The 23,941-nt window shown below is 45.1% G+C and overlaps 1 protein-coding gene and 1 non-coding gene across 3 annotated transcripts in view; one reads left to right on the top strand and one right to left on the bottom strand.

Moving 5' to 3' along the window:
* The window catches only part of LOC131251396 (glutathione S-transferase U7-like), a 46,504-nt gene extending 22,774 nt beyond the window's left edge, over window positions 1–23,730 (bottom strand). Inside the window, exons 1-2 of one of the 2 annotated variants that reach the window (XM_058252069.1) lie at window positions 23,382–23,730; window positions 22,995–23,124 (exon numbers count right to left, since the gene is read on the bottom strand). In XM_058252069.1, coding sequence (XP_058108052.1) covers window positions 23,092–23,124; window positions 23,382–23,696 — 348 coding nt within the window. In that variant the 5' untranslated portion in view covers window positions 23,697–23,730 and the 3' untranslated portion in view covers window positions 22,995–23,091. Of the gene's footprint in view, window positions 1–22,994; window positions 23,125–23,381 lie in introns of those variants that run through there. The other variant, XM_058252068.1, reaches the window with a different exon arrangement.
* Window positions 2,834–2,940, top strand: LOC131252323 (small nucleolar RNA R71). Its single transcript, XR_009174351.1, has one exon. It is a non-coding gene; the product is annotated as a small nucleolar RNA R71 (small nucleolar RNA).
* Window positions 23,731–23,941: the final 211 nt, after the last annotated feature.

The following is a 23,941-nucleotide window of genomic DNA, read 5'->3' as shown; positions in this document are numbered from 1 at the left end:
GCACATCTCTGATGTTCTTAGGTGGAGGTAGGCTAGAGATAAGATCGATTTTTGCCTTATCTACCTCGATTCCCTTAGACGAGATGATATGTCCAAGGACAATTCCCTTCTGAACCATGAAATAACACTTCTCCCAATTAAGTACCAAATTCTTTTCTTCACATCTTCTCAGTACACATTTAAGCCTCTCTAAGCATTTGCTGAAAGATGAACTGAAAATAGAGAAATCGTCCATAAAGACCTTTAGATATTTTCCCACCATATCAGAAAAGATACTTATCATGCATCGCTGAAAGGTGGCAGGGGCATTACATAACCCGAATGGCATCCTTCTGTAAGCAAAGGTGTCATAGGGACATGTAAATGTAGTCTTTTCCTGGTCCTCAAGGGTGATTTCGATCTGATTGTATCCTGAATACCCGTCAAGGAAGCAATAGTAGGAATGACCAGCTAGCCTTTCCAAGATTTGATCGATGAAGGGCAAAGGAAAGTGGTCCTTTCTTGTGACGGTATTCAGCTTCCTGTAGTCAATGCACATTCTCCACCAAGTAGTAACTCTGGTCGGCACAAGTTTACTATTGGCATTGGCTACGATGGTGATCCCGAACTTCTTAGGAACCACCTGAGTTGGACTCACCCATTAACTATCGGATATGGGGTATATAATACCCACATCCAATAGTTTAAGAACCTCGGCCTTAACCACTTCTTTCATGTTTGAATTTAGTCTACGTTGTGATTGCCGAGCGATTTTCGCATTATCCTCAAGATATATGCGGTGAGTACAAATCGATGGGTCGATTCCCTTAAGATCCGCTATCATCCATCCAAGAGCTCCCTTATGCTCAAGGAGAGTACTTATGAGCATACTCTCCTGCTCTTTCTCTAGGTGGGCAGAGATCACCATCGGGTATGTCTCATCTTGACCTAAATAGACATATTTCAAATCAGAAGGCAAAGGTTTTAGGTCAAGCTTTGGTGGCTTGAGGTTTGACGGTAGAGGCACTACATCGATTTGGGGCAACTCTTCAAATTGTGGCCTCCACCGGTTAACTTCAAGTACCGGCGCAGTATCAAGCATGGCACACATCTCCCTAATCATGTCATCATCCAAATCATGGGAGTGGGCCAGTCACGTCTCTAGAGGATTAGAGGATAAGGCAAGAGGCGTTCTATCTTCCACGAAAGAATCAATTATGTTAATGTCATGAAAATCATCATCATCCTCTGAATTGTTGCCGTTATTGAAAAAGATGTTTGACTCTAATGTCAAATTTCCAAAAGACATAGTCATGACACTATTCCTACAATTGATAATCGCATTTGAAGTGGCTAGGAATGGGCGACCAAGAATGACGGGAATCTGAGTGCTCATGTTATTAATGGGTTCGGTATCCAGGATGATAAAATCTACAGGGTAGTAAAATCTATCGACCTAGACCAACACATCCTTGATTATCCCTCTTGGTACACGAACAGTGCGATCAGCAAGTTGTAGTGTGGTTAGGGTGGGTTTTAATTCACCCAATCCTAACTGTTTGTATACCGAGTAAGGAATCAAATTAACGCTTGCTCCTAAGTCAAGATGTATGTGATCAATTCAATAGTTCCCGATTACACATGATATGGTTGGGCTACCGGGATCTTTGAATTTCTGCGGCACGTCTTGCTTCAGGATGGCACTCACTTTCTCGGTCAATAAAATTTTCTTTTGAATACTCTGCTGGCTTTTGGTTGTGCATAGGTCTTTCAGGAATTTGGCATATGAAGGTATCTGTTTTACGACATCAAGTAGAGGAATGCTGACTTTTACTTGTTTCAACACTTCTAGAATTCCTGCGAGTTAAAGAGAGGTTTTGGTACGACCAACCGTTGGGGAAATGGAGCAACTGCCTTTTCTAGAAGTTCCGGTTCTAATTTTTGTGGGGCATCACTAGATCCATCATTGTTGTCCTCTTCTGGTTCTTGAGGCTTTTCGGGCCTAACCGGAAAGATTTTATCAATGATTTTCTCACTCCTAAGAGTGGTGATGGATTTAGCGTGCTCCATTTGATTTGAAGAGCTAGGGTCACTTATTTCATATTGCGGTTTGGGATTGGGGAGAGGTTGAGGAGGAAGCATCCCCTTTCCTCCACTTGTTAATTGTGACTCTATCCTTTGAATAGATGACGCAAGCGTTCCTAATGCCGTATGGATATCATGAAGCACTTGTGCCGAATTCTGATTAAGTAGCTCTTGTTCTCGAATATGTTTTTTAACTGGATCCTCTTTAGGTCTCTCTTGTTGTTGTTGTGAAGTTTGATTAAAGAAACCTTGAGGGGTAGTAGTTTTTCCATTCCTCCAACTAAAATTTGGATGATTTCTCCAACCAGGATTATACGTATTAGAGGTCGATCCATTGAAAGGTCTTTGATAGTTATTTACGGCATTGGATTGTTCATTCACCACCTCTCGAAAAGCAGGTATTGTAGGACAATTTTCAGTTGTATGAATGTTGCAATCACAGATGCCACAAATACTTTCATTAACCTTATCCTTCTTTCCTTCCATGGCCTCAAATTTTCTTATGAGCATAGTCACTTTATACTTGAGATCATCCTCTTCTTTCAAAAGATACAATCCACCTTTCTCCTTAGATTAAATCGGTTTAGACGCGGTGTTTGACTTTGGGTAATAGTCCCATGATTGTGTTTTTTCAGCAAGACTATCGAGGTAATCCCATACCTCGTCAACATTTTTATTAATGAATTCTCTATTACACATTGTCTCGACCATTTGGCTCATGGAAGAAGTCAGTCCATTGTAGAAAAAATTTGTAACGCGCCACGTTTCAAAGCCGTGTTGTGGGCACGAACTGACCAAATCCTTGAATCTTTCCCAACATTGGAAGAATGTTTCATCTTCCTTTTGGGCAGAGTTCATGATTGCTTTTCTGAGGGTAATCGTTTTATGATGTGGGAAAATTTTCTTTATGAATTCCCTCTGGATGTCATTCCATGTGTCAATGGATCTAGGACGCAGTGAATGTAACCACGTCTTGGCCTTCTCTTTCAAGGAAAATGAGAAGAGTTTCAGCCTAATTGTATCCTCAGATACATTAGGAAAGTATAAGGTGGCTATAATCTCGTCGAACTCTTTCAGATGTAGATACGGTTCTTCAGATTCAAGCCCATGGAACTTAGGAAGGAGTTGGATAACCCCTGGCTTGATGTCCATATGTCCTGTTTTCTCAGGAAAAATCATGCATGAGGGCGTACTCACCCCCGCCGGTTGTAAATAATCTCGTAAAGTACGAGTTTGGGGTGCTTGATGGACCTCATTCTCATCATGTACTTCCTCAACCCTAGGTTGGGGTAGTGTGTGAGGTTGATTTGCAGCCATAACCTCAATTAACTCAGGGGAATTCGAGCAGTGTTTAGTCCTGCGATGGACAGTCAGCCCCTCAACTAATCCTCTTTCAGTCAAGAGACGTCGAGTGGTATCACGGGCCCACTTGGGCATGAAACACTCGCAACCCTTGATTTGAATTTTAAACATAGTCCTAAGAAAGGAATTAAGAATCTAAAAAGAAAGAGAGGGTTGGAGAGAAGTTACCAAATTGGAGTCCCTAAGTTAAAAACCTGCAAAACAAACAAAACAAGTTAGTTTCTAAAAATAGAAAGTCTAAGATTATAAAATTCCTAATTAGAAGTAAACTAATTTCTAAAGAAAAAGAAGAAATTCCTAGAAAACAAATTAGGAAAGTCTTAAACTAGAAAGTAAGTTAATAAAAGAGATATGAAAAATAGAAAGTAGAAATTAGAACGATCTTACCAAATTAGAAGTTTCTATCTTAAAAGCCTATAAAACAGTAAGGTTAGTCTCAAAATAGAAAGTCCATATATAGGAAAATTCTAGAAATAAAATAGGAAATAAGGTTAGGATTCTAAAAGAATTAGAATTAGAAATTTGCTAAAAAGGGAAACAAATCCTAATCTAGAAATAGAAAGGAAGAATTTAAGAAGGAAATTACCAATTTAGAAACTATCTCAGAAACCTACAAAATATGAAAACAGGTTAGTTTTTAGAAATCAACAGAAAATAATATAACCTAAAATTAGAGAAATCCTAATCTTAAACTAATCCTAAAACTAGTTAATTTCAGAAAACGTAACCATCAGCCCTCGGCAACGGCACCAAAAACTTGTTCACTCCCCAAGTGCAGGGTTGTGATGTAGTAATAAACTCGGTGAGACCAAGGTCGAATTCCAAGAGACTAATACTTGTACGTTACCTGAAACTAGGTAAAAATAGAACTAGCCTAAGATGAAATCTAAATCGAATGGAATTTAGGGAATAATTGTGAAATAATTATGTAAAAGTTAAAAGAAATCAGAGATAAGAAACTAGGGATTCAGAGGATCCACTTGTAGAGATCAAGGAGATCTTATGCCTGCTTCAAGAATTATGGAAATTAAACTGAACTTCCTCTGATATAATTTTAAAGAGATGAAAGGTATATGAATTAGAATGGATTTCATCACCAAACCATGCCCAGGAGACAAAGCAAACAACAGAATTAAACTAATTACCAACCAATCAACATGCTATGAAGGTTAGGAAGGGTACCGTCATCCTACCATGCCCAGGAGACAAAGCAAACAACAGAATTAAACTAATTACCAACCAATCAACATGCTATGAAGGTTAGGAAGGGTACCGTCATCCTACCATGCCCAGGAGACGATGGTGAACAATAGGGCTTCCTGACATCATAAACATAAAAGGAAAGGGACATGCTCAAAGCTATCGCAGACCCATTGCAATTTCAGTCACAACAGACCATTAAAAACTAAAAACATTACTGATAATCAAACCATTATCAAATTCAGTTCGTAAATTAAAACTAAATTAAAGACATAAAGTAGAGTCTCCCATCCCACTACAAGCTTCACCTCTTAGCCCTAGCTAAGAGGTTTAGCCTATAAACATAATTAGGCTAATCTCTTAAACAAAATAAAATAAACAAAAGAAGAAAAAAAATAATAGAGAACAACTCTACCCTTTGTCTCTCTCTCCTCTGTGCTTCACATCCAGTCCCCAAGCTCTCCAGATTGAATCCCCTAAACTCTCTCTTTTCTTCCCTTTTATAACTTGTTGGGGGCGTTGGAGAGGCCTGGTCGGAGTCGGTGATGTTCATATGTGGCTTTTACGCAGCCAGTTACGCAAGTCGCAGAATCTTTAGAAATTGACTGGCGTCGGCTTAGAAATGTGATGGCTGACGGCTCCAGATTTCTGGTTTGACTTCATGAACAGGATCAAGACCACCCTCTGCATCTTCTAGTCGGATCGGATCATCGATCCGATCATCTCCTTGATTGCACAGTGGCCCACTGCGGCCAGTTTTTGCGGACGCAGAGCCTGCGCACGGTCCTTGCGCTGCGAAGATCGGTGGGCCCATGGTCTGCATCAGCGGTGAGATCCAGTCCGTCCATTGGATGCGGCACGAAAAACCATTCAGATATGGATGGTTTTGGATTGGGTTTGGTGTGGCCCATTTGATTTATCTTTCGGTAAAGCTTCTGCCCTCCATTCTGTGTTTTACAATATTCCATGTCTTTACACATGCATTGGGCTGAAAGACGAGCTTAGAGAGAGTCTTTGCCACTCCACAAAGTAATTGGATGGTTTGGATCAAGCCCTTAATGCACAGTTGTGGCCCACAAAACCCAATCGCAAGGCTCTGTTGCGAAACGGAGTCGATGCACGTCGACTCTGTTACTTGCGTTGGTCCACTTATTGAATCCAAATGGAAAATCCACTCCATCCATTGGTTTCAGGACAAAAAAAACCATCCGGGAATGAGTGTTTTTGGAGTGAAATCGGTGTAGCCCACGAGATCTTCTACTCCGTCGTTCATTCTGCGTTTAACGGTTGGGAACATGCGAATGCTTTCATGGGGCCAAAATTCCACCTTGGAGAGTTTCATGGCCACCTCCCAGGACGAATGAATGGTTAGGATTGATGAAATGTGAGCTGGGTGGGCCCCACTACACAAAACGGACGGACAGCGTCCGTTCGCTGTCTTAGTGCAGGAGACGGATCGGGTCAGCCAGGTTTTGACCGGGCTGCCCGATCGGTGCACGTCCAGTGCATGTGTGCTATGCACATGCATCATGTAAAGTGGGGCCCTCCTTGATGTATATGAGAAATCCACACCATCCATCTTGTTCCCCATCTCATTTTAACCGTGGGGACCTAAGTTGAAGCGTATCCGGACAGCAGGTGGGTCCCAAATCGCTGTTTTGTGGGCTGATATATCCATTGGGTCACTTTCACAGGGATCGAATGATTGAAATTTTACATGTACGGTTAATTTATGGTCTTCAGGCCATGTATAAAGTTTCGAGCCGAATGGATAGTGGGAACCCCGTGATCTTGCATTCTGAATGATTTTCGGGCCACTTGAGCTTCAGTTTCCCGATTTTCTCGGATCTCTGGCGTGTAATTCCATCGATCTTGGTCCCCTGGAGTCCGTCCCTTGCCTTTGGTGTCATCAGAGCGTTAAATCCATGGTTTAAGTACCCTTTTTCAGTCCATGCTCATAATTACACTCTGCATCACAAACACGATTAAATCGGGCCATTGAACGGTATCATGCTTGTAAATCTAGGCAATAATTGGGTCTAATATGCAATATTTGACCGTCAACAGTGTCCAGTTTGATACTCTTTGGGATCATTTAATGCAGGCAAAATAATGTTGTGGACACTGGGTCATGCCATCTTTGATAGGCTATCTAGGTTATCCTGTCTTGGGCCATACTTCAAACACCAGAAAATCCAATTGGGTGGATATTCAGCAGGATCAGGTTACCCCAGCTACCCAACCAAACCAACCTAATGTATTCAATTATCAACCATAACAAAATTTAGGTTGCGTTGGGCTGGTTTAAGTCTAGTTGAGTCGGGTTGATTTAGATCTGGTTGAGTTGGGTTAATAATCCAGGGGCATTTTCACACTGGGCTTAAGTGGGGTGGCTTGTGGGATGCAAGGGCACACTCAGGGTGGGTAGCCCGTGTGAGGCTGGCCCTAACCGTGTGAGGCGGGTGGCTTACGTGAAGCGGAACCCATGTGGAGTGGGGCCCACAAGGGGGGTTCGACTGAGGTACTAACCCATGGGATGTAGTGCCTATGTTATGAGATAAAGGGATTGATTTTCCATCCTTTATCAATTTGAGCTTCTAGAGTAAGTGGTTAATTGTCTTGGATCAAAGTGGTATTAAAGCAGGAAGTCTCTTTCACACTAGGCTATGAGATGAAGGGGATAGACACTAGGCTATAAGATAAAGGGGATAGAGGGATTGATTCACCACACTCTATCAGTTTAGTCTTTTAGACTAATAAGCTAACACAAAGTAAAATATCTACCATAATCAATCTTGGCTGATTGATTCACCACACTCTATCAGTTTGAGCTTATAGAGCAAGTGGTTAATTGTTTTGCATTAAAGTGGTATCAGAGCGGGATATCTCTTTCACACCGGGCTATGAGATAAATGGATAAATGGATTGATTCACCATGCTCTATCAATTTAGTCTTTTAGACTAATAAGCTAATATAAAATAAAATATCTAACATAATCAATCTTAGCTGATTAATTCACCACGCTCTATCAGTTTAAGCTTTTAGACAAATAAGCTAACACAAAATAGAATATCTAACATAACCAATCTTGGCTGATTGATTCACCACGCTCTATTAATTCAAGTTTTTAGACTAATAAAGTAACACATGGTAAAACATCTAACATAATCAATTTTGGCTGATGATCTTAAGAGTTTTATGTTGAATGAGAGTTGCTGGAAAAATTTTCCTCATCGTCCCAAGTTCATTTACTGATTGTGATGCTTAGCATCATCCATTCATGTTAGTTTCTTATGGTGACTCATATAGCATAAAGTTCACAACATGGATAGTTTATTGGACCACTCATCATTTCGGCTCCAGTGACTAACAACACAGCTGAGATACTAACTCATGACAAAGGAAAAAGGGAATAAAGTTGTGAGTCATGACTAGTGAATGGTCAATTAAAGAACACGTGAGAGATCTCCACATACGGCACACATATCAAAGATCCTGTGCCAATGCGTACATGTTATGGACTAATGGTTGTCCAATCATGTAGGTCAAATTTCCATGAACCCTATTTTCTATCTAGGGTCTGGTCTGATTTTATATTTATACTATATATATTAATTATAATCACATCTATATTTACTGTACATAATGTTGAGTTTGAGTTGAGTCATTGCTATAGGACTTAACCCAAACCTAACCCAACCTAGATTTGATTGGGGTCGAGTTGTGGATTTTCAACCCAAGCCCAACCCAACCTTGACCCAAGACAACCCAAAGATGGGGTTGGGCCTATCAGTTTTGGATTGACCCAACATAAGTTGCATCCTTATTAGCACGTCTAGGGTTGTATTCTCGTGTGCACTAAACTATGGATTAGGTTTCTTCATCTTTGCTATTATTGTTTTATTCTATATTTTGAGGGTGGTCTGTCCTTTTTTTTTTTTTTAAAGGTTATTGTGCGTACATGAATTAACAAACCATGAATAAGCTCCCTACCCTGATGGCTTGTATCAGACGAAACTATATTAAGTCCAAAAAAGCCCACAAAATGAGTAATCTCGACCCAACCATGGTATATGGTCTCACCCTTTGGGATCAAAACCATTGGTCCAACTAATTATGTCCCCTGTGGAATGGCTGAAGGAACAAAAGATTTGATCCATGGAGAACTCTTCCCCTTCAGGTTTTTGAGTACCTTTGAACATAGATGTGTGTAACGATGGTCTTTTTCACCTTGACCACTCATCTGCAGTCCCGGTGGGACTTCGATAGCTTGCGATCATTGTGATCCTCACATAATCAGCAATCCGTGGTGGGTTCTACGGGATGAACGGTTCCCGCCATGGAGATTGGGAGCCATGTGCCTATTGAATGTTTTTTTAATGTCTCAGCTCTGTCTTAGCCTAACTATCAATCTTGGTCCTTTCCTGTACTTTGAAAACCTGAAAACTCTGACTAGTTGTTAGCCAGGTTGGGTTGACTGAAAGACTCGATCAGACACGACTCGGTATTTAATACTTTTAAATTTAAAAAATTATGGATAGGAATAGAAATCTCACATAGTAAATATTCGTAAAATAAAATACAAAGGTGTTTTAGGCCGCTGAGTGACTCGGTTCAAATCACTACAAGTCATGTTGAGCTGATCGAGTTGTCGAGTTGACTTGGCTGTGTTTCGAGCACCCTAAACTCTCTTGAAGGATATTTGCCAATTAATTCTACGAACATCCAGATCTCTGCCCTCTACACATGGCCGCATGTGGCAACAGACACGTGCCTGATCAAAGGCATCCATCAGGTGGACCACATAGACTATGTTTCTGAGGTAGAGAATCAGACCAATTGTCACGCCCCAAACTCGGAAATTGGGCTCACAAAATTTTCAATCGCCGAATCTAGCACCGACAGCCTCCATAGTACCCCATTCTCGGCTCCCGGCACCTATACACCAGGTTCCGATCCTGGAATGCTACAAGGAGGATTTCAAATCATTAGTTCAATTGTAATGAGCATAACCAAAAGCATAACCCACGAACAATAACCATAAGAACACCATCACAAAATCCGCTATAATCAAAAACTTTAAGTACAATGTGTCTGAAGGGAAATACAAGATAATGCGAATAGCAAAAACTCCAAAGGCTCGACCGCACACTCCTGCTGCTGCTATGCTACGGCTACGACCTGGCGTCACCTGCACGCATCAATCATGCATAAGCTTATAGAAAGCTTAGAGGGTGGTGTAAGTGTGTGTGCAATGTGAGCGTGCTCAGGATGCAAGGTCAGAGAAATGCGGGATCATGCTGATGAAAACATGTATGCAATCAGCCATACCAAGACCATGCGGTGCAAAACATGAATGCGATCGGCCACATCATGGCCATGCGATGCAGAATGCAAGTCAAGTATGTCAATCCTCATCCACATATCAATGCAGCTCCTCACGAGAGCATCAAATCAGTGCGGTTCTTAGTATGGATAATCACCAGGGTCAAGTACACTCTACACCAGCTTGCCGCCCCTATCCGGACGCACAACTGGGAGGGTGGAAGAGACCTCACTATCTGCCTGCCAATATCAAGTCCGACTCGTCGATAACGGACCGATTCCTCAAGCTGGTCAAACTCAACCAAGAAATTATCCCCTCACTTAGGCGGATAAGGTCACACCCCTTTCTAACCGATCACGACACAGTGGGAGACGTGGCCTACTGGTATACGGCCCTCGCGCGCTCGTGTATCCACTCGGTCTCGACGTTGGAGTCATCCTCTGGTACCATCGAATTTAGAAATTTTCACCCAGGGACATTTATGGCGCCCGTATGCTAGAACCAAATATTTTCGGTATCCAATCCTGCCATCCACGATGTGTCTGTGGAGGCTATGGCCTTGATGTCGCTAGGGCATACAGTAACTACAATCATACAAATGCAAGTGCATGAGTCACACCATCAGTCATGCAACAGTCCTGCATGTACCATGCACTTATATTAGGCATCTCCGCCTATCATGGAGCCCATAAACAGTCCGCTCGAAGGCATATGCTATGATCGGTCACTCCTCACATCAGGCATACATATGATGTGAATGATCATGAATCATAGATCTATACTAAACAAGTATAAAGAGATGGGCTCTGTGTATAATGGAGATGGGCCTAGATGGCCTACTTATTACAAGTATGGGCCTATCAGTGGGCCTTAGGGAGAGTGATAATGCGGACATCTAACCAACATCATCCTTACAATGTGGACGTCAAACCAACATTGTTCCCAAGGCATAGCCCACTACAATAGTCAACACATGAACCATGGTAGAATCACGTTGTAATGGGCCTTATATAGATCTTATTGGGCCTCGACCCAAGGGCCCAAATACACCAAATGGGCCTCAAACCATGGGCTCATATATCTCAAGTGGGCCTTAGTGGGCAGGCCACAAATATATCAAGCTGGGCCTAAACACACGAGCCTAACGTACTTCACAATGGGCCTCATAATATGGGCCTGATACAAATCAAGGTAGGCCTCAACAAGGACCACCAATACATCAAGATGGGCCTCAACAATGGGCCTTAAATTATCTTCAAAAATGATTGGACAGTTGGATGAAACACATGCATCATGATGGAGCCCACTCTAATGGAGGGTGTGGTTTACAATATATACATAAGTGGGTCCCATGTGGGGCCTAGCATAATGTTTATTTTCCACCCAACTGTTGATAAGGTCACGTGGACCAAGGTAGGACCCACTGTAATATTTATTTTCCACCCACCTGGGCCCACTTGTAATATTGATTTACATCCAACCTGTACATAAGGTCATGTGGACTAGGGCCCACCATAACGTTTATTTACATCCAACCTGTTCACAAGGCCACTTGGACCAGGGGAGTAGGGCCCACTGAAATATTTATTTGCCACCAATTTGTTGGCTGGTCACGTGGACAGGAGCCCACCGTGATATTTATATGTCATCCAACCTGTTTATAAGGTCACTTAGACCTGGGGGTGGGCATGGGGCCCACCGAAACGTGGTTCACAAATCCAGCCCACCCATTATGTGAGTCCCACCTGGCTGACGGTCCAGACCAAGTTTCAGCAACATCCAAAACTCAGGTAGGCCCCACCAAATGATTTTATATATTTTGTGCATGTCTTCACATGATTTTAGATGGTGTGGCCCACCTGAGTTCTGTATACGGTTGATTTTTGGCAGGGAGGCTACCGCCCTAAGGTTCCACCCAATGCACGGCATTGATGTTCGAAACGCATCACAGTGGGGCCCACGGTTGAAGCTATGAGGCCCAGCTCAGTCGTCCGTTCGCCAGGCGTAGGTAGCGCCTGTGTGTGCTCTGACAGCAGCAGCAGCGCTGCTGCTCGTTGTGTTTTTTTTATTTTATGTTTTTCTACGATTTTTAGTAGATGGAGCCCACATCAGCAAGATCCACTCCAGCCATTGATCCCTGTGGCTCGATACAAACCCATAGAGTCTAATACTGAGCTGTTTTTAATATACAGGAGCATCAGGGAGTAAATCGAAGGTAGGAACACTGTTTCCTATACCATGGCCCACCAAGAAACTAGATCAACCTCATTTTTCGGTTCGATGCCTAAAATGATCTGAGGAAGAGGATGAATGGCCTGGATTATATAAAAACATTAAGGTGGGGCCTGCATGAGTGGCCCACCACTCCCTTCTCTTTGGGTAGCCCGTTAGTGCACTCCCATGTCAGTTTACACTTCACTGTTCGCCAATGTCCAGCGTCCAGGGACGCTGGACGACATACATAAACACATCGTTGTGGTGGGTCCCACGTGGATGTGGCCCACCAACATATATACATATAATATATACCTTATATTATATATATACATTACATATTATATTATATATATTATATATATTATATAAAATATAACATATAGAAAGAAGGATGTATTGGGCCCATCTAAACAGTGGATGGTGTGGATCATCACCTGCAAGAGGGTGGGCCACACCATCTGATGTAGATGGACGGGGTAGATATAACACATATTGGTGGGATCCACACCATCACAAAGAGAGAGAGAGAGAGAGAGAGAGATCGGTAAAGTGGAGGGACCCCGCCACTATGGGCCCCTCTTGGTTTAATCACATACATCAAAATGGGTCCCACCAACAAGTGGGCCCCCAAATCAGGAAATCAATGGTGAAAACGCAATGATCACTCACTTTATCTTCCTTCTTCTTAGTCCCTTAAACTCCAATGCTCCTTAGCTTGCCTTTTGATGGAGGTTGATGGGAGATTGATGGTGTGGATGAAAGATGAGAGGGTGTAGATGGAAGATGAGAAGGTCGACCACACTTGTGGTTTGGGAGAGAGGAGTTGGACGTGTGAAATTTTTGTTGTTGGGAGAATTGAGAAATGAGAGAGAGAGAAGTGATGGGAGTGATATGGATGGGTGAGGTGTGATGGGTGATGGGTGATGTAAGGAGAGGTATGGGTTGGGTTGAAATTTTGGGAAAAGAGGAATGGGTGAAGAGAGAGAGAGAGTTGACTTTGTGGAGAAAGAGGGATGGGTTGTTGTACTTGGGTAAGGTGTGACTTGACTTGTACTTGACATGAGTGATTGATTGATTGATGGGACATTTCGTAGAGATTCCCTCGAAATCCGTAACGTGCGGTGTTTTCTTTGGAATGAACGCAGGCCCACATCTCTTAGCCTGGGTATCGGTTCGGTGCGCAAGTCGTGGCGTTGGAACCACAGCGACGATGTGGTTGCTATGATACAAGTTTTGGATCCAGCCGACTTCGGTATGCGGGACCTGGTTTAGGATCGCGCGCAATCGTCGGATACGGTGCGAAGGTTGCCGGAATTCGACCGGATGGATCGCGGAAGCTAATGGAACGGTACGGACTAGGACATGGGTCTTATAGCTCTCCCCTCCAAATAAAAATTTCGTCCTCAAAATTTACACGATCATTGCAACCAGACTTAACTCATGATAGAAGAGAAAACAAAGTATCATCAATAAAATTAGAGACAACATACATGATATAACATATGATCAATCATCAAAGAGATGGGGATACCATTCTCGAATCTCAATCTCGCGCTCCCATGATGCCTCATCAACAGAATGGTGACCCCACTGAACCTTCACTAAGGGGATGACCTTGGTCCGGAGGACTTGCTCCTTCTGATTAAGGATACGAACTGGCTGCTCGATGTAAGAAGTGTCCTCACGAACCTCCAATGGCTGCTAATCAATAATAGGAACGATGTCTGACCCACACTTCCTCAATATAGAGACATGAAAAATATTGTGGACGCCAGACAACTAAGATAGTAAGGCAAGCTGATAGGCCACAGCGCCAATACGCTCAGTGATCTCGAAAGGTCTTATGAATCTCGGGGCAAGCTCGCCCTTCGCTCCAAATCGAACTATGCCCTTCATGGGCAAGACCTTAAGATACACATGGTCCCCTACATCAAACTCCAAGGGACGACGCCGGCGATCAGCAAAACTCTTCTGTCGGCTATGAGCTGTGCGCATCATCTGCCTGATGATATCAATAACCTCTGATGTCTCCTGCACAAGCTCGGGACTTAGGAGACGCCGCTCTCCGACCTCGGTCCAACAACTCGAAGATCTACACGGTCTGCCATACAATGCCTCAAAAGGAGCCATGCCAATGGTCTCCTGATAGCTGTTGTTGTATGCGAACTCAGTTAATTGCAGATGCTCAAGCCAGCTACCACCGAAGTCAATCACGCAGGCCCAAAGCATATCCTCAAGAATCTGGTTGACCCTCTCGGTCTGGCCATCGGTCTGCGGATGATACGCAGTACTGAGCTGCAAATCAGTGCCCATAGCTCTCTAAAAGCTCCTCCAGAACTGAGCCGTGAACCTCGGGTCTCGGTCAGAAACGATCGAGACTGGAATGCCGTGCAGTCTCACAATCTCCTCAATGAATAACCTTGCAAGCCGATCCAAAGGCCAAGTCAGACTTCGTCAGGCAATCTACGACAACCCAGATAGCGTCATGTCCACGCTGAGTCCTCGGCAAACCCATAATGAAATCTGTAGATACGTGCTCCCACTTCCACATCAGGACGCTTAACGGCTGCAATAGACCAGGGAGTCTCTGATGATCGGCCTTGACATGCTGGCACGTGTCACACTCGGCCACAAAACTGGTAATCTGACGCTTCATCCCTGCCCAAAAATACTGTCTCCTCATATTACGATACATCTTCGTCGAGCCAGGGTGGATAGAAAACCACGATCTATGTGCCTCGGTCATAAGATCTCTGCGCAACTCGGGAATATCCGGGACATATAATCGGCCTCTAAAGTGAAGTCCACCATCAGCACCAATCTGCCAATCTATCTGACTCTCATATGCTGTCTCTGCTTGATAATCCTGTAACGACACATCTGTCTGCTGAGCCTCGATCACCCTTGTGATAAGAGAGGGTTGAATCGACAAGCTCGATAGCTGAATGATAGAAGACTGCAGACCAAAATCAAAGTCATACTCTAATATATCTTCGAGCATCTTCCACTCCCGAATCATCATATATGCCACCAAGCCTCGTGGCTGACGGCTGAAGGCATCCGTCACCACATTCGCCTTACCTGGGTGGTACTGGAGGTCGAAATCATAATTCTTCAGAAGCTTTATCCAGCGTCTCTGCCTTATGTTCAGCTCGGACTGAGAGAATAGATACTTTAAGCTCTTGTAGTCAGAGAAGAGCTCGAACCTGACCCCATAAAGATAGTGCCTCCACACCTTCAGTGTGAAGATGACTGCTACCAGCTCTAAATCATGCGTGGGGTAGTTCAGCTCATGGACCTTGAGCTAACGAGACGCGAAGGCCACAGGTCTGCCGTGCTGCATCAGAACATCACCTAATCCAATACGCGAAGCATCAGTAAATACAACAAATCCATCACTCCCAGAAGGAAGAGTGAGGACAGGAGCAGACGTCAGACGGTCCTTCATCTCCATAAATGCTCGCTCAAAGGCGTCACTCCAAATAAACTCTGTGCCCTTCCGAGTCAACCTGGTAAACGGGGCTACAATACGGGAGAAACCCTCAATGAAACGTCGATAATATCCCGCTAAACCAAGAAAACTATGGATCTCAGATGCAGTAGTGGGTTGGCCCCACTGACACACTGCCTCAACCTTCGAAGGGTCCACTGTGACACCCTCCCTCGCCACCACGTGACTGAGGAATCTCATCTCCTCTTGCTAGAATTCGCACTTCTCCAGCTTCGCATATAACTGGTGGGCACGGAGGGTCTACAAAGCGATCTCCAGATGTTGCATATGGTCCTCACGGGTCCTCGAATATATCAGAATGTCGTGGATGAAGACCACAACAAACTGATCGAGATATAGACGAAAGACCTCGTTCATCAACTGCATGAAGACTGCGGGTGCGTTGGTTAGTCCAAAGGACATGACTTGAAACTCAAAATGACCGTGACGTGTCCTGAAAGTTGTCTTCGGGATATCCTCCTCTCGGACACGAATCTGATGATAACCAGAATGCAGGTCAATCTTCGAAAAGAACTGTGCACCCTACAGCTGATCGAACAAATCATCTATCCTCGGGAGCGGGTACTTGTTCTTAATCGTGACCCGGTTGAGCTCGCGGTAATCCACGTAAAGCCTCAACGAGCCATCCTTCTTCCTAACGAAGAGTACCGACGCTCCCCACGGAGAACTGCTCCGACGAATAAATCTCAACTCACGTAACTCATCCAACTGTCACTGCAACTCACGCAACTCCATCGGTGTCATACGGTATGGGGCCTTCGAGATAGGTACAGTACCAGGCACAAGATCTATCTGGAACTTAATATGACGGCGCGGAGGCAATTCCGAAATCTCCTGGAACACGTCGGGAAAGTCACAGACCACCAGCAACCGCTCAATACACAAGGCAACAGGCTCCTCGACTGTGCAGGACATCAAGCATGACAACGACTCTCCTCTGGGCTCTGTAATGAACTGGAACTGTGGCAAACCTGGTATGCAGAACGTGACTGTCCTCGCAGAACAGTCTAAAATAGCGTGGTACTCGGCAAGCCAATCCATGCCCAAAATAACGTCGAAATCTGTCATCGGCAGCACAAATAAGTCAGTGGGCAAAAAGATATCACCGACTAGAACCGGGCAAGATGAACAGAAACGGCCCAATATTGTGGTCCTCCCCAAGGGCGTCGATACGGTTAACCCCTCACTAGCAGACACTGTTGGCAATCTAGTCGATCCGCAGAAATCCTCGGACATGATGAGTAAGAAGCACCAGAATCAAATAATACTTGGGCGATGCATGAAGAAACAGGAAGTATACCCTCGATGACTCCTCTGGATGACTGCGGGTCCTGCTGAGCTACGTAGAACCTAGCCTGAGCTGGCTGGGGAGGTGTTTGTCCCCTCTGAGGTCCCTGATGGTGCTGCGGCTGATGTTGCTGAATCGCTCGAAACTACTACCTCTGCTACTGGGGTCTCGGAGGCTGGTGCTGCTGTTGAGGGGGCCTCAGTGGTGGAATCTGCTGTCGCTGCTGCTGCGGAGGCCGCTGCGGTACTCTCGGCTACTGCTGTGGAGGCTGTTGTGGTGCTCTCGGCTGCTGCTGCCGAAGTCGAGGACACTCCCACCTACGGTGTCCTATCCCACCGCATCCATAGCAAGTGTCAGAAAGTTGTCACTGCGGTGGTGCCACTGGGGGTGCCGACGGTGCTATTAGTGCTCTGGCAGGTGGGTGAATCCTATACTCTGTGGTAGTCGCTGCTGCTGGGAGCTACTAGAGGGGGTCTACCACTTCTGACCCCTCCTCTGATCTCTGTCGGCCTGCGTGCCGGCCCACTCAGTCTCATAAATCTGGGCCCTCCACACTACCGCCTGAAAAGTCAGGAGCTCATGCCCAATCACACGGCTTCGAAGACCGTAACGTAAGCCGTTCTCAAAACGGTGGGCCTTCTGCCCCTTATCATCAACCATATATGGCGCAAACCTCGATAGCGCCACGAAACGTGCCGCATATTGCGCCACGGTCATGTCCTCCTGCACCAGAGTCTCGAACTCCAGTGCTCTCTGACGTCGTATATGGTTAAGGAAATACTGCTCCTCGAATCGGTCGATAAAGTCATCCCATATCCAGACGTAATCAGGTCCTTCGACGCAGGTAACGGAGGTCCACCAGTGCTCGGCCCTGCCCTGGAAAAGAAACACTGCCAACCGGATTCGCTGCTCGGTCGTACAAGACATGGTATCAAAAATCTTCTCTACATCGAAGCGTCATCTCTCAGCTATTGTCGGATCTGGTTCGCCCTAGAAACGCGGAGGATCAAGCTGTTTGAACTCTCGAAGAAGGGCATTCGTGCGCTCCTACTTGGCCTGGGCTGGAGAAACAACTGGGCGCCTGCCCTGCCCCTAAAGCACAGCAGTCACCGCCTGCAACATCTGTTGTAACTGCGAGGCACTCACAGGCACGGTCGGGTCCGCACCGGCCTCGGGTGGAAGAACGACATCCTCAGGCAAGGGAGCAGGGATCTCTGGAGGTGGAACGGGAGGCGCAGGTGGTAAAGCTGGAGCCTCGGGTGGTGGAGCGGGGTGCGCTCAGGTCACTCTCCTGGGCGGCATGTTCTATAGGAAAGAACAATGACGCCAATCACCCTTGAGAATTGCAATCGGAACCTAATCGCCCTAAACTCATAGCAAACATGTGATGTTGTTCTTGGTTATTCCCAAGTTATGCTCTGATACTAACTTCTGTCACACCCCAAACTCGGAAACCGGGCTCACAAAATTCCTAATCGCTGAATCTAGCGCCGACAACCTCCGTAGTACCCTATACTCGGCTCCCGGCACCTATACACCAGGTTCCGATCCTGGAATGCTACAAGGAGGATTTCAAATCATCAGTTCAATTGTAATGAGCATAACCAAAAGCATAACTCACGAACAATAAACACAAGAACACCATCACAAAATCCACTATGATCAAAAACTTTAAGTATAATGCGTCTGAAGGGAAATACAAGATAATGCGAATAGCAAAAACTCCAAAGGCTCAACCGCACACTCCTGCTGCTGCTATGCGACGGCTGCGACATGGCGTCACCTGCACGCATCAATCATGCATAAGCTTATAGAAAGCTTAGAGGGTGGTGTAAGTGTGTGCGCAATGTGAGCGTGCTCAGGATGTAAGGTCAGAGAAATGCGGGATCATGCTGATGAACACTTGTATGCAATCAGCCATACCAAGACCATGCGGTGCAAAACATGAATACGATTGACCACATCAAGGCCATGCGATGCAGAATGCAAGTCAAGTATGTCAATCCTCATCCACATATCAATGCAGCTCCTCACGAGAGGATCAAATCAGTGCGGTTCTCATTATGGATAATCACCGGGGTCAAGTACACTCTACGCCAGCTTGTCGCCCCTATCCGGACGCAAAATTGGGAGGGTAGAAGAGACCTCTCTATCCGCCTGCTAATATTGGGCCCGGCTCGTCGATAGTGGACCAACTCCTCAAGTTGGTCAAATTCAACCTAGAAATTGCCCCCTCACTTAGGAGGGTAAGGTCACACCCCTTTCCAACCGACCATGACACAGTAGGAGACGCGGCCTACTGGTATACGGCCCTCGCGCGCTCGTGTATTGTCTGATCTTATCCATCGGGTCACTTACACACTGATCCAAGGGCTGAATTTTGACGTGTACGGTTAATTTGTAGTCCCTTGACCATGTATGAAGTTTCGACCCAAACGGATGGTGGGAACCCCATGATCTTGCATTCTGGACCAATTTTGGGCTACTTGAGCTTCAGTTTCCTAATTTTCTCGGATCTCTGGCGTGTAAATCTGTCGATCTCAGTCCCCTGTAGTCCTGTCCATTGCCTTGGTAATTCCTGAGCATTAAATCCATGTTTTTAACATCCTTTTCGGTCCAGGCTCATAAATACACCTTGCACTAAAAACAAGACTAAAGTAGGGCATTAAGCATTATCTTGTACGTAAAATCAGGTAATAATTAAGGTCTAACATGCACTATTTGACCCTCAACATGTATCCACTCGGTCTCGACATTGGAGTCATCCTCTGGTACTATCGGGTTTAGAAATTTTCACCCAGAGACATCTATGGTGCCCCTATGCTAGAACCAAAGATTTTCGGTATCTAATCCTGCCATCCATGATGTATCTGTGGAGGCTATGGCCCTGATGTCGCTAGGGCATATAGTAACTACAATCACACAAATGCAAGTGCATGAGTCACACCATCAGTCATGCAACAGTCCTGCATGTAACATGCACTTATATGAGGCATCTCCGCCTATCATGGAGCCCATAAACAGTCCGTCCGAAGGCATATGCTATGATCGGTCACTCCTCACATCAAGCATACATATGATGCGAATGATCATGAATCATGGATCTATACTAAACATGTATAAAGAGATGGGCTCTGTGTATAACGGAGATGGGCCTAGACGGCCTACTTACTACAAGTATGGGCCTATCAGTGGGCCTTAGGGAGAGTGATAATGCGGACATCTAACCAACATCATCCTTACAATGTGGACGTCAAACCAACATTGTTCCCAAGGCATAACCCATTACAACAGTCAACACATGAACCATGGTAGAATCATGTTGTAATGGGCCTTATATAGATCTTGTTGGGCCTCGACCCAAGGGCCCAAATACACCAAATGGGACTCAAAACATGGGCTCATATATATCAAGTGGGCCTTAGTGGGCAGGCCACAAATATATCAAGTTGGGCCTAAACACACGAGCCTTACGTACTTCACAATGGGCCTCATAATATGAGCCTTATACAAATCAAGGTAGGCCTCAACAAGGACCACCAATACATCATGATGGGCCTCAACAATGGGCCTTAAATGATCTCCAAAAATGATTGGACAGTTGGATGAAACACATGCATCATGATGGAGCCCACTCTAATGGAGGGTGTTGTTTACAATACATACATAAGTGGGTCCCATGTGGGGCCTACCATAATGTTTATTTTCCACCCAACAGTTAATAAGGCCATGTGGACCAAGGTAGGGCCCACTGTAATATTTATTTTCCACCCACCTGGGCCCACTTGTAATATTGATTTACATCCAACCTGTACATAAGGTCATGTGGACCAGGGCCCACCATAACGTTTATTTACATCCAACCTGTTCACAAGGCCACATGGACCAGGGGGGTAGGGCCCACTGAAATATTTATTTTACCACCAATCTGTTGGCTGGTCACATGGGCAGGAGCCCACCGTGATATTTATATGCTGTTCAACCTGTTTATAAGGTCACTTGGACCTGGGGGTGGGCATGGGGCCCACCGAAATGTGGTTCACAAATCCAGCCCACCCATTATGTGAGTCCCACCTGGCTGACGGTCCAGACCAAGTTTCAGCAACATCCAAAACTCAGGTAGGCCCCACCAAATGATTTTATATGTTTTGGGCATGTCTTCACATGATTTTAGATGGTGTGGCCCACCTGAGTTCCGTATACGGCTGATTTTTGGCAGGGAGGCTACCGCCCTAAGGTTCCACCCAATGCACAGCATTGATGTTTGAAACGCATCCCAGTGGGGCCCATGGCTGGAGCCGTGAGGCCCAGCTCGGTCGTCCGTTCGCTAGGTGCAGGCAGCGCCTACGTGTGCGCTGACAGCAGCAGCAGCGCTACTGCTCGTTGTGTTTTTTTTTTATTTTATATTTTTCTATGGTTTTTAGTAGATGGGGCCCGCATCAGCAAGATCCACTTCAGCCATTGTTCCCTGTGGCTCGATATAAACCTATAGAGTCCAATATTGAGCTGTTTTTAATATACAGGAGCATTAAAGAGTAAATCGAAGGTAGGAACACTGTTTCCTATACCATGGCCCGCCAGGAAACCAGATAAACCTCATTTTTCGGTTCGACGCCTAAAATGATCTGAGGAAGAGGATGGATGGCCTGGATTATATAAAAACATCAAGGTGGGGCCTGCATGAGTGACCCACCACTCCCTTCTCTTTGGGTAGCCCGTTAGTGCACTCCCATGTCAATTTACACTTCACTGTTCGCCAACGTCCAGCGTCTAGGGACGCTGGACGACATACATAAACACATCATTGTGGTGGGTCCCACGTGGACGTGGCCCACCAACATATATACATATAATATATACCTTATATTATATATATACATTACATATTATATTATATATATTATATATATTATATAAAATATAACATATAGAAAGAAGGATGTATTGGGCCCATCCAAACAGTGGATGATGTGGATCATCACCTGCAATAGGGTGGGCCACACTGTCTGATGTAGATGGACGGGGTAGATATAACACATATTGGTGGGATCCACACCATCACAAAGAGAGAGAGAGAGAGAGAGAGAGAGAGAGAGAACAATAGAGAGAGATCGGTAGAGTGGAGGGACCCCGCCACTATGGGCCCCTCTTGGTTTAATCACATACATCAAAATGGGTCCCACCAACAAGTGGGCCCCCAAATCAGGAAATCAATGGTGAAAACTCAAAGATCACCTACCTTATCTTCCTTCTTCTTGGTCCCTTAGACTCCAATGCTCCTTAGCTTGCCTTTTGATGGAGGTTGATGGGAGATTGATGGTGTGGATGAAAGATGAGAGGGTGTAGATGGAAGATGAGAAGGTCGACCACACTTGTGGTTTGGGAGAGAGGAGTTGGACGTGCGAAAGTTTTGTTGTTGGGAGATTTGAGAAATAAGAGAGAGGGAGAGAAGTGATGGGAGTGATATGGATGGGTGAGGTGTGATGGGTGATGGGTGATGTAAGGAGAGGTATGGGTTGGGTTGAAATTTTGGGAAAAGAGGAATGGGTGAAGAGAGAGAGAGAGTTGACTTTGTGGAGAAAGAGGGATGGGTTGTTGTACTTAGGTAAGGTATGACTTGACTTATACTTGACATGAGTGATTGATTGATTGATGGAACATTTCGTAGAGATTCCCTCGAAATCCGCAACGCGTGGTGTTTTCTTTGGAATGAACGCAGGCCCACATCTCTTAGCCTGGGTATCAGTTCGGTGCGCAAGTCGCGGCGTTGGAACCGCGGCAACGACGCGGTCGCTATGATACAAGTTTCGGATCGAGCCGACTTCGGTATGCGGGACCTTGTTTAGGATCGCGCGCAATCATCGGATACAGTGCGAAGGTTGCCGGAATTTGACTGGAAAGATCGCGGAAGTTAATGGAACGGTACGGAGTAGGACACGGGTCTTACACCAATTGACTCGTTAGGTAATCTGTTACATGTGTACCCTAGTCCAAGAATCAAGCCAATTCACTCATGGGGTGGGCTAGTGTATAAAAAGAAAATGGTTAGATGAGACATATTTGGCCGACAGTTCATAACCACCGGATGCAAGTGGCCCACCTGAGGAGTGGACCAGCCAGATTCAGAGCCAAGGACAGTACACCAAGAGTTCCACCTTATGAAGAACGGCTTTGCAAATTTCAGTAACAAAACTCTTAAAAGGAAAAATAATTAAAGTTGCTGGCAGATCGGATGGTGCACAATCAAAGTCTAGCAATGGAACTTGTACAAGCAAAGATCCCTCTCATCCCAAATCCCATCTAATCCCATGGATTGAGATGAGATGGATCTTTGCTTGTAGAACTGCCAAAGCTAGATTTTGATTGTGTACAGATCTGATCAACTGACTAGATTCTTGAATATGATAATCACCTCCTCTCCTGCAAATTTAGCCCAAAAGCTGGCCATGGCTCTTTCGAAAGGATCGTCCGGCAAGATGGGATTCTCTTTCCATGTCTCATCAATGTACTCAAGGATGACAGATGACTCGACGACTGGTTTTCCGCGATGCACAAGCACCGGGACCTTCTTCCATATCGGATTGTAGTTGAGAAGCAAAGAACTCTTGTTGGAGAGATCTTCTTCAACATAGTCGTATTGGATGCCTTTCAGCTTCAATACCCATTCGACTCTCCGAACAAATGGGCTTGCCCACTTCCCCAGCAGCATCACTTCCTTTTTAGCCATTGTTTCGTTTCTATGAAGGAAAAAAAAAAGAAGCTTGTAGAACCACACATTCTTATATTTCAACTCGGAGGAAGTATCTTATATTGGAAGATCCCAGCCCTTAAATTGGGGCCACTAGATGGAATTTGGGGGCGCGGCTTTGGTGGATCCCCGGATCCACCAAGGTGGGTGGATCCCTGACTGTGGGTCCCTCCTTGATCTATGTACCTTGCATCCATGCCGTTCATCCGATTTTACAGCTAATT

This window comes from Magnolia sinica, chromosome 7 (genome assembly GCF_029962835.1).
Source record: "Magnolia sinica isolate HGM2019 chromosome 7, MsV1, whole genome shotgun sequence".
Classification (NCBI taxonomy): Eukaryota; Viridiplantae; Streptophyta; class Magnoliopsida; order Magnoliales; family Magnoliaceae; genus Magnolia; species Magnolia sinica.
The sequence above is the reverse complement of the archived record's forward strand: the minus strand, read 5'-3'. Positions and strand labels throughout refer to the sequence as shown.